The sequence below is a fragment of the Colobus angolensis genome, unplaced genomic scaffold (assembly GCF_000951035.1).
Source record: "Colobus angolensis palliatus isolate OR3802 unplaced genomic scaffold, Cang.pa_1.0 Scaffold59, whole genome shotgun sequence".
NCBI classification, from domain to species: domain Eukaryota; kingdom Metazoa; phylum Chordata; class Mammalia; order Primates; family Cercopithecidae; genus Colobus; species Colobus angolensis.
In genome coordinates, this window is record NW_012119487.1 from 4486648 (window position 1) to 4501346 (window position 14699).

At 46.4% G+C, this 14699-nt stretch overlaps 1 protein-coding gene across 1 annotated transcript in view; it reads right to left on the bottom strand.

Annotated features, from left to right (window-relative positions):
- Positions 1–7151, bottom strand: part of SERPINC1 (serpin peptidase inhibitor, clade C (antithrombin), member 1) — a 16848-nt gene extending 9697 nt beyond the window's left edge. Inside the window, exons 1-4 of the mRNA XM_011962347.1 lie at positions 6999–7151; positions 4343–4709; positions 1107–1322; positions 80–217 (exon numbers count right to left, since the gene is read on the bottom strand). Coding sequence (XP_011817737.1) covers positions 80–217; positions 1107–1322; positions 4343–4709; positions 6999–7039 — 762 coding nt within the window. The 5' untranslated portion in view covers positions 7040–7151. The remainder of the gene's footprint in view (positions 1–79; positions 218–1106; positions 1323–4342; positions 4710–6998) is intronic.
- Between the last annotated feature and the right edge of the window lie 7548 nt (positions 7152–14699).

The window sequence follows — 14699 nt, forward strand, 5'->3', positions numbered from 1 at the left end:
AAAAAAAAAAAAAAAAGCGGGGGGTAAGCTGAAGAGCAAGAGGAAGTCCCAGGGGTCTCTCCAGGGTCATTCTGAGTACCTTGAAGTAAATGGTGTTAACCAGCACCAGAACAGTGAGCTCGTTGATGGCTTCCGGGGGAATGACATCGGTGATTCGGCCTTCGGTCTTATTGGACACCCATTTGTTGATGGCCGCTCTGGATTGCTCTGCATTTTCCTGAGGAGAACAGAAAATAAACCTACTCACCTGTGCTATTCAATTGGCTTACCCATTTTCCCAGGCAGCGTTTTATTTTTCTCACCATCCCTCTGCCCTTTCCCACCATTCGATTAAGAAGCCATCGCTCTAATCCAAATTGGGGAAACCTCACATATCTAATGGAGTTCCATGAATCTTTCCTGTAGTTAATAAATATTATCAGAAGAAAAGAACAAAAAGAAATAGGAAGAAATCAAGGAAAAGAAGGAAGACGAAAACAGTCTGGGAAAAATAAGATAAAATATTATTTTCTCTGACTTTGGAAAACCTGAACTCACAAAAGTAGAGTTTCCAAGGCATGTTCCAGAGAAAGCAATGAATGATTGCAGGTTATATAGGGTTGGCAGGTCATATGGAGGAGAGAAATGCCCGTGCAGTCAAATACATTTGAGGAATGCTGATTGAATAAAGCCAACAGATTTCTTTGTTGCGGAGTTTCTCAGAACCTTCATAGGCCCATGTTCTTCATGAATCTCCAAGAGGAGAATATAACATGCATCGTGTACCAACTTTATGTGACCATGATAACTGTTCAAATTAAGTAAGATATCTTGTAGGACTGGCACCTTCAAAACACCCTTTGGTATATATTTGAAGTTGGTGGATGGAATGAAGAATTGATTATTTATTCACGTTTTCCTGGGCAGTCACTACAAGCTAAGCATGGATACCATTGATTTCTCAGGTTTCAAGTAAGAATAACTATTCCAGGGGTTCTGACTTGTAGTCAGCCCTCCAACAGTCTTCAGCAGCAAAGCAGTGTGAATTTGGATGCTGTTTCTCCACCTCCTCAATCTCTGAGTGGAGAGGAAGAACTCGGAGGTCAGGGGTAACATCTGCAACTCACCTTGAAGTCCAGGGGCTGAAGCTTGGCTCCATATACCAACTCACTGATGTCCTGGTAGGTCTCATTGAAGGTAAGGGATTTGTCTCCAAAAAGGCGATTGGCTGATACTAACTTGGAGGATTTGTTGGCTTTTCGATAGAGTCGGCAGTTCAGTTTGGCAAAGAAGAAGTGGATCTGATCAGATGTTTTCTCAGATATGGTGTCAAACTTAAATACCTACAGAAGTCAAAAAAATGGTGGTGAGTTTGGTGGGCAGCCTGGCTAACATGGGTGGTGATCACAGGCTGGTCAGTCTCTGACTAATATCCACCTCAGTTGTGAACTCCTTCAAGCACAGTACCTGGTGTTTGGACGAAGGGAGGCAAGATGGTGCACTTCCGGGTTCTTCATCCCTCCCCCAACTTTTCCCGCCCGCGCGAAAATGCAGCCGGCGACCCAGGAAGGTGCAGACCAACTGGGCATGCGCCAGGTGAAGTCAATCCAAAGAGACCAAGATTTACCTGGTCGCACCTGCGGAACGCCCCGGACACGCCCGTGCCCCGCCTATTGCCCTCCCACTCCTAGAAAAGCCGCTCTGGGCCCAGGTCCCACGCGGACTTCCCAGCTTCCCCACTGCGGTCGGGACTGTCGGAATTCCGTCCGAGAGCGCCAGGGGCGACTCTGTTGGCCTCATCTGCCGGAGGCCGACAGACTTCTCCCTACCCACCTTCTTCCCCTGAAGCTAGGTGACCAAAATAAACTTGCAGTTTTGCTCCTGACCTTTGCCTACTTGCTGGTTCTTTTGTGCTCGCTCTGGTGGTCTTAGAAAAACAAGTCACCTGGGACAGCATAAATGCTCAACTCTTGTGTTCTGATGAATAAAGGGATAAAAGAAGAATGAAGGGTAGGAAGGATAAAGGGAAAAAGAGAGACTAGGTCACCACTAAAGTCTCTAAAGTGCTCTAGATCAACACACAGATGTTTTCTTGCTGGAATGGGAAAAGTCCTCTTGGTGATTCTGGACAGAGAAGAGAATCAGGACAGTGTCCTTTCTTGTAGCAAACACTTTTGTGGCATCTCCTGGGGCCAGCTGCTCATGGAGGCTCTGGGATACTGGTGGTAGGGGTGAAAAAGGAAGAGTGAATCTATCAGCAAGGGATTAAACAGGCCCAGAATCCAAGAGTCTCAGGGTTGAAAACGACTTAGAAGTCATCCATGCTTTGAAGATGGAATCCTCCAGTGCCCACCTTCACCATCCACAAGGCAAATGGGTGAGGCTGTTCCCCTCCTGCCCTTCCTGTGCTCTCTCCTCAGGTTACAAAAGGCCTTTTGGTTTTATCTGTTCTCTGCCTTTGGTTTTCCTGATTTTGTTCCAACAGGCACTTTTTTTTGTGGGGGGGGGATTATACTTTTGATCAAAAGCTTGGTGCTGAATTTCTCTTTTCTCCAGAGAGATTCAGTCTCACCCTGCTTTCGAACACATGGCGTTTGTGTAGAGGGGAGGACCCAAGGAACATGCGTGGTTTGGAAGCAGTGTTCTGTTCTTCTTGTAGGAAAGGTTACATTTAAGATCTTACGTGGAGACAGAGACATGAGAGATATGGAAGTGCTTTGAGACCAGTACCAATGTATACAAAAATGACTGAAGGGCCCAGAGAAAGCAGTACTAAATGTCTTAAGGATTTTTAAACTTAGTTTCTTTGGGGAGTGAAGACTTAGGTTAACTCATCCCAGAGCCCTGAGCAAAGGTGATGAAGTTCCATGGAAACTGACCACTAGAATAGAAGGAACCCTTCTAAGACCCACAGACTTTAGTGTCCAAGTCCAAATAAGCACTGTATACCATCTTGAAGGGACTCATGCCTCCCTATTGATGAACTCTGCCTCCAAAGTGTGATCCAACCTGAAGAAAGACTGTCAGGCAGCCAAGCCAAGGACAGATTAAAGATCTAGGGTTTCCATCCATGACTTATCATAGCCCCAGAGGCCAATAGTGATCAATCAATCCATGACGCTTCATCTTATCATGCCCTACTTCCCTCCCAGAAAAGGCAGTGGGGAAAAGGGGGTGGGAACTAAGTCACTGAGCTGAAATGATCCATACTTCCCAGAGCCAGAAAACACTCTCACGTCCTTGAGGCTTCTCTTGGCTTTCCTGGGCCCCTGGTCTCAATATACCATCCTAGGCTGGGTGTGGTGGCTCCCACCTGTAACCCCAGCACTTTGGGAGGCCAAGGAGGGCAGATCACTTGAAGTCAAGAGTTTGAGGCTGGGCGCAGTGGCTCATGCCCATAATCTCAGCACTTTGGGAGGCCGAGGCGGATGAATCACGAGGTCAGGAGTTCAAGACCAGCCTGGCCAACATGGTGAAACCCTGTCTCTACTAAAAATACAAAATGGTGCCAGGCACCTATAATCCCAGCTACTCAGGAGGCTGAGGCAGAGAATTGTTTGAACCCGGGAGGTGGAGGTTGCAGTGAGCCGAGATTGCACCACTGCACCCCAGCCTGGGTGACAAAGCAAGACTCCGTCTCAAAAAAAAAAAAAAAAAAAAAAGAGTTTGAGACCAGCCTGGCCAACATGGTGAAACCCCATCTCTACTAAAAATATAAAAGTTAGCTGGGCGTGGTGGCGTGTGCCTGTAATCCCAGCTACTCAGGAGGCTGAGGTGGGAGAATTGCTTGAACCCGGGAGGTGGAGGTTGCAGTGAGTCGAGACTGCACCACTGCACTCCAGCCTGGGCAATAGAGTGAGACACCATCTCAAAAAAATAATAATACTCATAATAATATCCTAGAATTTTTTTCCACAAGAGCCCATATGCCTGATGTCACCAGATGGTAAAGCTCCTCTTCTTCTGCCAGAGGAGGGACCGGCACAACACATTGCCTGGCACAGAGGAAGTGCTGAATGAATAAATAAATAATCAAATGAGTGAGTAAACATATAGATGAAAAAATTACTAAAGAGAGAAGTTGAAAGAGATAGAAGCCCTCCCCCATTGCAAGGTCGCTCAAAAGAGGAAACCAGGATTTAAAAAGCAAATATCCAGGTGGTAATTCCTTGGCTAATGTTTTGAAAAATGGTTTTCAAAGGGAATTATAACACATGAAGTAGTGATTCAAAGGGAATCGTAATGCATAAAGAGCGCTCTTAGTGGCCTGCAGTGTTGGTTGAGGAGTCACTGGACTTGTACCTATGCAAGCCCCAAAGGTGCTCCTAGCAAGGTGGCTGGGCAGAAGACCTTTGGGTCATACCTCCATCAGTTGCTTGAGGGTATCATTACAGGCACCCAGCTTGGTCATAGCAAAAGCCGTGGAGACACTCAGGGGTGACAGGAAAATGTTATCCTTGTCATTCTTGGAATCTGCCAGGTGCTGATAGAAAGTGGTAGCAAAGCGGGAATTGGCCTTGGACAGTTCCCAGACGCGCCGGTTGGTGGCCTCGGGGATCTTCTGTTCTGAGCCCTCATCCTCAGTTGCCTTCTTCTCCAGGGAGCGGTAAATGCACATGGGATTCATGGGAATGTCCCGTGGCTTGGCTGTGCAGATGTCCACAGGGCTCCCGTGACAGGTCACACAGTCCCAGAGGCCAATGAGCAGCAAGGACAGAAGATAAACCTTCCTGCAAGGGGGCAAAATGCTGAGTTAAGCTAGGCTGCAACCCCTAGCCCCACTGCCCACCACAGGGTTGCCTCAGTAAAGCAGAGGATCCAGCCCACCTGGTGTGGCCAAGAGAAATTACAAGGGTCCAGGCTGAACCTAGAACAGGTTCAGTCCTAAACTTCTTGCCAGGGGATAGTTCAGTTGCCTGGACATGGTCATGTTGGAATTAAAATCAACTGATGGCTATTTGAAGTATTATGTGCTCAATTTCCCCATGCTGGGAGAAAAAAGAATGCAAAGCTTCCTGTTTGTGACATGGAACATGCGTGCCTAAAAAATCAGCTGGGAACTTTAGTGCCCAGTGAAGAGTCAGGGCGGTAGGGGGAGCCACCTACAGAAACTGTCTGGGGAAGGACTCTGATAGGTGCAACAGAGAGATTTCAGCAACACAAGAGAGGTAAGAAGAAATGGATGGAGCAAAGGCGATATCTGGCCAGGCACGGTGGCTCACGCCTGTAATCCCAGCACTTTGGGAGGCTGAGGCGGGCAGATCACTTGAGGTTGGGTGTTCAAGATCAGCCTGAACAGCATGGTGAAACCCCATCTCTACTAAAAATACAAAACTTAGCTGGGTGTGGTGGTGCACACCTGTAGTCCCAAGCTACTAGGGAGACTGAGGCAGGAGACTTGCTTGAACCCAGGAGGTGAAGGTTGCAGCGAGCTGAGATTGCACCACTGCACTCCAACCTGGTGGACAAAGTGAGACTCTGTCTCAAAACAACAACAACAGCAACAACAAAACAATGGCAACATCTGTGTGCTGAAGATTCCCACATATCTAGCTCCAGCCCTAACCCTTCCACTGAGCTCCAGACTGACTATTTGCTGGACAATTCCACCAGAAACTCCTATAAGTTCTTTAGGGAAACAGGGACAAAGTGACCTGGTAATTAATTCTCCACGAGGTACCTGCTCCTCGTGTCCTCCAGCTCAGTGAATGGACTCAGTGAATTCAGTACAGAAACCTGAGAATCACCCTGGATTCCTCTCTCTCTCCTCCTCATTTAGTCAAACCCCAGAGTCAATCAGTTCTTTTTTTTTTTTTTACTCTTTCACCAGTTATTGCCACTGCTTTAGTTCAGCCTCTCATCCTTTTTTATTGCCTGGAATTTTTAATAGTCTCCAACATGGATTCAATGAAGGTTAACGAAGTTAATTTCTCATTTTAAAAAAATGAGGTAGTTGGGACACTGGATGAAGCAAATCAAGAGATAAAGTCTCTTGTAATATTTTTTGTAGATAAGACAAGGGTGGGCTGCCTCCAGCTGGTTTAGGGTCCCTGGGTGTACAGAAGGGAGTCCGTCCGTGGGTACTGGATCTTTCCATCTTCTCCTGGGAGAGAGAGAGGCGCCCAGTGCAGATTCACAGACGTGGTCTGCTGGGCAAGCGTGGGGCTGGCTGGAAGCTGGGGCAGCTGAGAGGGACTTGCCTTCTTGCGTGGTCTGAGTCCAGTTCTGCAGCCCTTTCAAGAACAGAGGTGCAAAGCGGGAAAGAAGCAAAGGCACCAAGGGAGATGTGGAAGGCAGGCTGAAGTAGCAGAGAGAGAGAGAGAGAGGAGAGGACCCTGCCATTCATCTTCCCATCTCCACTGCCTTCGGTTGCCCACTCTGTCCTTCAGCTACATTTGGAAATGCAATTCGAGGCTGAGTGGACCCTGGGAGGGCTATGAAGCACAAATTAAAACCAAGACAGTTGTGCCACCGCCCCATTTCTAGCCTCCTGTGACAACTCAGATGAAGAAAGGAATGTGTGTGGCATTGAGGGAGGGACAGCTCTCACTGTGAGAAAAGGAAGCAGTTTCGGCCCTTTAGTCAAAGGTCACTGGAATCTTCGGTGGGGGCAGAGTGGAGTGGGTCTGAGTGGAAGAAGGAGCAAACAGGGAGTGAGGAGGTCCTCGTGCGTAACATTTGCTCTCTTCCCGGATGTACGGCAGGCCCTGGGGATTCGCCTTGGAGCATCCCCTAGATTCTGTGAGTGCTGGCGTCCTGCACAGCATCTTTACACCAGGGATGACATCCCCCTTGTTTCTTAGGCTGGGGACCCAAGGTGTGGCTTAGGAAAGGCCTTACCCCAAGAGGGGAGGTGGGAGGGAGGGCGCTTGAAATGACGTCTTCCAAACTGGTCTTTGACTGTAACTACCAGGGAGAGGGCCTGGTCTTCTCAAAGGTGTTAGAGGTCATTCCTGTGAGTCCTTTGGAGGTCAGAAAACCCAGTGAGGGCAGCCAAGGGGAAAGCTCACCCCTCTTACCTTTTTCCAGAGGCTACGGTTCCTATCACATTGGAATACATGGTCGCTAATCTTCCACAGGGCTGGGCAAGTGGAGATGGTGTGGTCTGAGGCAATCTGTCTGAAAACTGGTTCTTTCCTCTAAATCTCACCGAGGTTCCAGAGGCCAGGGTGCAGCAGGGAGCTGGTCAGGAGGGGGAACTGAGGTCAAAGGCTGATGACCAGTTCCCAGGGTTAAGCAAAGTGTAGAGCCCAGTGTTGTTTAATTAGTAGAGAAGTTTCAAAGTTCAATCAGGCCCAGGGAAAGCCTGAGCCACCTCTCTTGCCCACACTCCCTCCCTCTCCTCCTCAGCTTTGTGGAAAAGGAAAAGGAGAGCATGTTCGTATCCTCAAACTTGGTTAGGAAATACCTGACTGAGGAGAAATTTGTCTGCAGGATTTTTTCTTTCTGGTTAACCATATCAGAAGATAGAAATAGCTAATGTCCAAAAACTTCTAGCCCTCTACCTGTAATTCCCTCTCTCATAGTTTTCTTTATGGACAGAGAGAGAGAGAGAGAGAAATATCTAATTAGAGGAGGTGAAGAGGGACAAGCTGCTACCTTCAGGCATCTGAGCGCCAAGGTGTCCCTGATGCAGACAAGGAAAATACAGTGGTTACACCTGTGGCCCACAGAGAGACCCATTCCCCAGAGTCCTGAAGTGGTGGGACAGGGACAGAAGAGCAGGGCCTCGGGGTGCATGCCAAGTGTGTTTCTAAGGGGTGTAAGCAGCTGAGAAATACTTAGCAAAACTCTATTGGGGGATCAGGAGACAGAATGTAGGGCAGGTAAAAAACCCACGTACAACTGCTGAAATAAAAACAAACTAAATTATATTTATGTGTATTGTTATTTTTATTAGTTATGAGGGAGATTGGGTAAATTCAAACTAACAGAGATAAACGGCAAGTTTGTTTACATTTCCCTTTTCTGAAATAGCCAAAAGCACCATCACAAGGATTGCAGCTACCGAGTTCACAGGGCACGTGTGCCTCCTGCTGTGTGATCAAGGATTCCTTGTTGTTGTTGTTGCAGTCATAGGCATTTTAGAGAGCTCTTCGTTCATGAGAGAGGACATCTCTCCTGGGCTGAAGCTGTGTCTAAGTTCTTGGCTGATTCAGACCCTGGATCCTTTGAAGCCCTCCATATGCAGTGTAAACAGTTGCCAAGAACTGTCCCAAAGGGCCCCAGAATGCCCAGAGGCTCATCTGTCACCCTAGATTAAAGACTATTGAAAAGGCTCCTGGTCAACCACTGGTGTTCAACAAACACATGAGTGCTATCTGTGCCAGCAGACACTGTTCTTGGAGCTGGGATTCCATTCAGGGGAGACATGCAGCAATCACATAAAGAATCAGTATTTTGGGCCGAGCGTGGTGGCTCACACATGTAATCCCAGCACTTTGGGAGGCTGAGATGGGCAGATCACCTGAAGTCAGGAGTTCAAGACCAGCCTGGCCAACCTGGTGAAACCCCGTCTCTACTAAAAATACAAAAATTAGCTGGGCATGGTGGCAGGCACCTGTATTCCCAGCTACTCAAGAGGCTGAGGCAGGAGAATCACTTGACCCCGGGAGGCAGAGGTTGCAGTGAGCCGAGATCACACCATTGCACTCCAACCAGGGTGATAGAACAAGCCTCAAAAAAAAAAAGAAAAAAAAATCAGTATTTAAAAAATAAATATGTAACGTGCCAGTCAGATGTTAATAAGGTCCATAGAGAAAACTATTGCAGGGCAAGGATATATAGGAAGCAGTGGGAGGAAATGGGTAGGGAACCATCTGAGAACATGTGGTAGAAAAGGCCTCCCTTAGGAATCGTTGTTAGGAAACCAGAATGAAATGATGGAGGGGGCCATATGAATATCTTTAGGAAGAGTTGTCCATAGAAGAAATCAGAAATACAAAGACCTTGAGGTTTCAGGACTATACTGTTGAGACCTATTGCTCCAGCTTATAGGATTTGTGAGGTTTGTGTCTTGCCAAGAAGGTCCTTGGAGGAGGGCAGATGAGGGGCCCTGCAGAAATACAGGTGATTTGGTGAACATCTGCTGGAAACGATTAGGATGCAGATACTACCAGGTCAAGGAGTTAAGAACTATAACATCAGGGTTTGGGTTTAATTTGTTCATCCAGGCTGGATGCAGTGGCTCACATCTGTAATCCCAGCACTTTGGGAGGCCGAAGTTTGAGGCCAGGAGTTCAAAACCAACTGTGAGACCCCACACAGTGAGACCCCCCATCTCCAGAAAATAATAATAATAAGCTGGGCATGGTGGCCTGATTCTGTAGTCCCAGCTCCTCAGGAGGCTGAGGTGGGAGGATCGCTTGTGTTCAGGAATTCAGGCTGCAGTGAGCTGTAATCATGCCACTGCACTCCAGCCTTGGTGACAGAGTGAGACCCTGTCTCAAATGTTAAAAATTAAATTATATGTATTTTTAAAAAAGTGTTCTGCCAGGTATGGCAGCTCACACCTGTAATCCCAGCAGTTTGGGAGGCTGAGGTGGGCAGATCACTTGAGGCCGGGGATTTGAGACCAGCCTGGCCAACACGGTGGAACCCTGTCTCTACCAAAAATACAAAAAAAAATTAGCTGGGCATGGTGGCATGCACCTGTAATCTCAGCTACTTGGGCGGCTGAGGCAAGAGAATCACTTGAACCCGGGAGGTGGAGGTTTCAGTGAGCAAAGATCACGCCACTGCACTCCAGCCTGGATGATAGAGTGAGACTCTACAGGTGTAAGCCACTGTGCCTGGCCCATATTCTTTTCTTCTTCTTCTTCTTCTTCTTTTTTTTTTTGAGATGGTGTCTCACTCTGTCGCCCAGGCTGGAGTGCAGTGACCTGATCTTAGCCCACTCCAACCTCTGCCTCCCAGGTTCTAGCGATTCTCATGACTCAACCTCCCGAGTAGCTGGGATTACTGGCCCCCGCCACCATGCCTTGCAAACTTTTTTGTATTTTTAGTAGAGATGGGGTTTCACCACGTTGGCCAGGCTGGTCTCAAGCTCCTGACCTCAAGTGATCCATAAGCCTTGGCCTTCCAAAGTGCTGGGATTACAGGCGTGAGCCACTGCACCCAGCATTATTTTCAAATATAGTACTATTTTAAAATCTCTAAACTTTATTCTAATTTTGCCAATCATCCAGTTGATGTTTTTAGAGACAGGTTGTCACTCTGTTGCCATTAGAGATGGGGGTCTTGCTCTGCTGCCCATGCTGGTCTCGAACTCCTGGCCTCAAGCAATCCTCCCGCCTCAGCCTCTCCACTAGCTGGAATTACAGGCAGGAGCCACCACACCTGGTTATCAAAGCAGTGGTTTTCACCTTCTTTGTTTCAGAATCCTTTTATAGTCTTGCCAAAGAACATCTAAATATTATTATTAAAATAGTTATGTACTAAAATAGTTTTGGCCAGCCTCAGTGGCTCACACTAGTAATCCCAGCATTTTGGGAGGCTGAGGCAAGAGGATTGCTTGAGCCCAGGAGTTCAAGACCAGCCTGGGCAACATGGCTAAACTCCATCTCTCTAAAAAAAAATACAAAAACTTAGCTGGGCATGGAGGTATGTGCTGGTAATCTCAGCTACCCAGGAGGCTGAGGTGGGAGAATCACTTGAGCCTGGAAGGTTGAGGCTGCAGTGAGCCGTGATGGCACCACTGCACTCCAGCCTGGGTGATGGAGTAAGATCCTGTCTCAAAACATAAATAAATAAAATGAAATCATTTTGACTTCATATACCTACTGACAGGTTTTCTGAATCTCCTAGGGTCCCTGGATCACGCTTTGGGAAGCACTAATTTATAACAAAAAAAAAGAAAGAAAAGTGTTTTTTTCCTCCTTTCTCTGGGGCAGGAGCGCACATTGCATTTAGTTGTCATGTCTCTGTAGTCTTCTGAGGCGTGGAACAGTTCCACTCATCTACGGCCATACCACCCTGAACGTGCCTGATGTCGTCTGATCTTGGAAGCTAAGCAGGGTCGGTTAGTACTTGGATGGGAACAGTTTCTCTCTTTTTCTTTCATGATTTTGGCTTGTTTGAAGCATATAGGCCAGTTAATTTTGAAGAATGTCTCTCAATTTGGTATATCTAAAATTTCTTCAGGATTAGATTCAAGTTATCCTTTTTGGGGCGGGAACACCGCAGAGGCAATACTGTGCCTTTCTCAGTGCGTTGCGTCAGGAGGTACACCAATTTGTCCTACTGCTGCTGATTAACTTGGATTACAGGATTGTGTCTGCCAAGTTTCTCTGCTGTAAAACTACAATATTCCCCCTTTTGTTAAATGTCTTGTGGGAATACTTCGCATACTTGAGAGTATGCAAATATATTGTTTTCCATCAAATTTTCACCTGCTAATTTAAGCATGCCCCAATGATCCTTTTGCAAGACTTAAACATTTGTTTTAAATTCATCTTTTTTTTGAGACAGGGTCTCGCTGTTGCCCAGTCTGGAGAACAGTGGCACCATCACTGACGTCCTGAACAACCTGGGCTCAAACAATCCTCCTCCCACCTTAGTCTCCCGAGTAGCTGGGACTACAGGTGTGTGCTACTGTGTCTGGCTATTTATTTATTTATTTTGAGAGGCATTTTCACTCTTGTTACCCAGGCTAGAGTACAATGATGTAGTCTCGGCTCGTGGCAACCTCCACCTCCTGGGTTTAAGCGATTCTCCTGCCTCAGGCTCCCAAGTAGCTGGGATTACAGGCATGCGCCACCATGCCCAGCTAATTTTTGTATTTTTAGTAAAGACGGGATTTCATCATGTTGGCCAGGCTGGTTTCGAATTCCTGGCCTCAGATGATCTGCCTGCCTCAGCCTCCCAAAGTGCTGGGATTATAGGCATGAGCCACCGCGCCCAGCCTTATTTATTTATTTTAAAAAACTTTTTGTACAGATGGGTTTTCGCCATGTTACCCAGGCTGGTCTCTAACTCCTGAGCTCAAGTAATCTGCCTGCCTTGGCCTCCCAAACTGTTGGGATTACAGGTGTGAGCCACCACATCCAGACCCTGTAAGACTTTCAAAGCACTCCTCCCTCCCTGTGATTTCCATGTTTCTCTAAAAAGGATTATCACAAAAACCATTAGAATTAAAAGAGATTAAGTTAGACAATACACGAGGCTGTGAAGAAACAAGCTGTTTCATCCATTGCTCTTCGGGGTACAAAGTGCCATAACTCTTTGTAGGGAAATGTGGAAACACCAGAATTACACATGCATGTACCCTGTGAATCGGACATTCCACTTCAGGAAATTCATCCTGTAGATACACCTGCGTGGGTTTCAGCAAGGTTAGCTGTCACAACCTGATTCAGAATAGTGAAAAGTTGGACACCACTTCCATCTGTACGATTAAATAAACCAAGGCACATCCCCGCAATGGAAGACTGTGCCATTGTGTAAAAGAATGAGGATGCTCTATATGGATGTACTGATGTGGAAGCGTCCTTAAGATAATTATGTGGGGAAAAAGCAAGCTGCAGAAAGTGTTTATAGTATGCTACGCTTTTTGTAACACAAAGTGAGGACGATGGGGTGAGGGGTGGCTAGAGACACAGGTGGGAGTAGGCTTATCAATATGTACCATCTCATTTAGTTTTCTAATTTTGAACATGTCAGTGTATCACCTATTCAATACGTCTTGACTTTATGACACAAGGATGTCAGTGTTGGATTTACACAGAGGCTTGGGGAGAGAAGAGGAGCAGGGCAGGATGAGGGCAGTGGCAGTACCAAAGAGGAACCTGAGGCAGGCTGAGCGCCTGGCTGGTGACAGGGGAGAAAAGGAGAATGGGTCTGCAGGTGGAGAGAGGTGTTTAGGTGTGCCCTACCTGGGAAAGTAATTTCTAAAGGCTGTATAATATTTAATAATCTATAACTTAACCATTACTTTAGTGTTAGACATCAGCTTAGGTCAGACTCTTTAAATATTTGAACATGATTTATGATCATATAGGTGCCATCTTAATAGGTGCTATTTAAAAACACTATATACCAGGGTCTATACTAAATGTTTCCCAGGCATTAGCTTATATAATTCTCTCATCAACTGTACCAGAAAGATACTAATTATGCCCAGTTTACAGATGAGAACACTACTATTCACAAGGGTTATTTGCCCCAATTTGCAAAGCTAGCAGAGCTGAGATTCAAACCTCCTTCTGCTTTTCTCAGAGCTCTTGTGTCCCAGCATGATAGATATGAAAGAAATATCCAGGACTTTCCATATTACAACCCAGTGTCCAATCGCTTTTCATCTGTTTCTCCTCTGGGTAGTCTCTGTCAAACTTCTTCACAATTCCCTCCAAAACCAGTGCCCAGAAATGAACCCAGGGACTACCACCTTTTCCTTTGTATCTATCCATCTATCTATCTATCTATCTAATCTATCTATACATAAAATACATATACAGCCTCCACAGCTGGGACTACAGTATGCTTCACCACATATGGCTAATTTGTTTTTTGTAGAATCAAAATCACTATGCTGCCCAGGCTGCTCTCGAACTCCTGGTGTCAAGTGATCTTCCTGCCTTTGCCTCCTCAAGTGCTGGGATTAAAGGCATGAGCCACCACAGTTGGCCGGTCTATCCATATTTTATTTGATGCACATCCCAAATGAGCATACTCACAGCTCAGCCTGGGCATTCAGCACACTAGCTCTTTATTTTTCCATAGGTCAGTCTATAAGCCACGTGATGAAGATAAGGCTGATCCTAAGCCCTGAAAGTTATCAGCCCAGTTATTCCCTGCCTCTCACCTCTTGGACCCAGCACATTTGGGAAACTGAGATCCCATGCCCTGGAATGAAAGAAACAGACCTATAATCATGTTTCCCGACCAAGAAGCAATGTGCCTCACTCTGTCCTATCCAACACCGCCATCAGTGGTTTGGAAGAAGACAGTCAGGAAACAGTCAAGGGACAGTGGGTGCAGCAATCATCTGCCGGATCCCAGGCTGCCTTGCCCTCTCCACTACCCTGCTCCGGCAGGTCTCCCAAGAGTTCTCATTGGTCTCTGGGAGTCTTTACCACCAGCCTAGTCTCTGGCACTCACTGCACACAGCTCTCCTTGGCTTTTATTGTACTGTCAAGGTTTGGATGATCCCAGATCCCTTTCCTCTTGGTTCATCTTAGACTGGTTAGACTGGGAAAGAAAAAAAGAGCTTGTATGCTGGGCAAACTAATTTGTGACTGTGTGTGTGTTTACACACACATAGGTATTCTGAAAAGTACTTTTGTGTATACTTAAATATAATAAAGATATTTTAGGTTGGACATGGTGGCTCATGCTTGTAATGATTTGGGAGGCTGAGGCTAGAAGATGGCTTGAGTCCAGGAGTTCAAGACTAGCCTGGGCAGCATAGCGAGATCCTATCTTTACAAACAATTAAAAAATTAGCCAGGTGTGGTGGTGTGCACCTGTAGCCATAACTACTTCTTAAGTCCAGGATTTTGAGGCTGCAGTGAGCTATGATCGCACTACTGCACTCCAGCCTGGACAATAGAGCAAGGCCCTGTCTCTAAAAAAGAAAGAAAAATGATTTATATTTCTTTAAATTAATATTTTCATGGAAATTTCTAATATTTCTAGAACAGGAAATATTAGAAAGAGATAGATATCTTAAGAACTTTTATCACAAAAAAGTTAGTTTTTGAAAAGGACTCCCTACCTCTGTG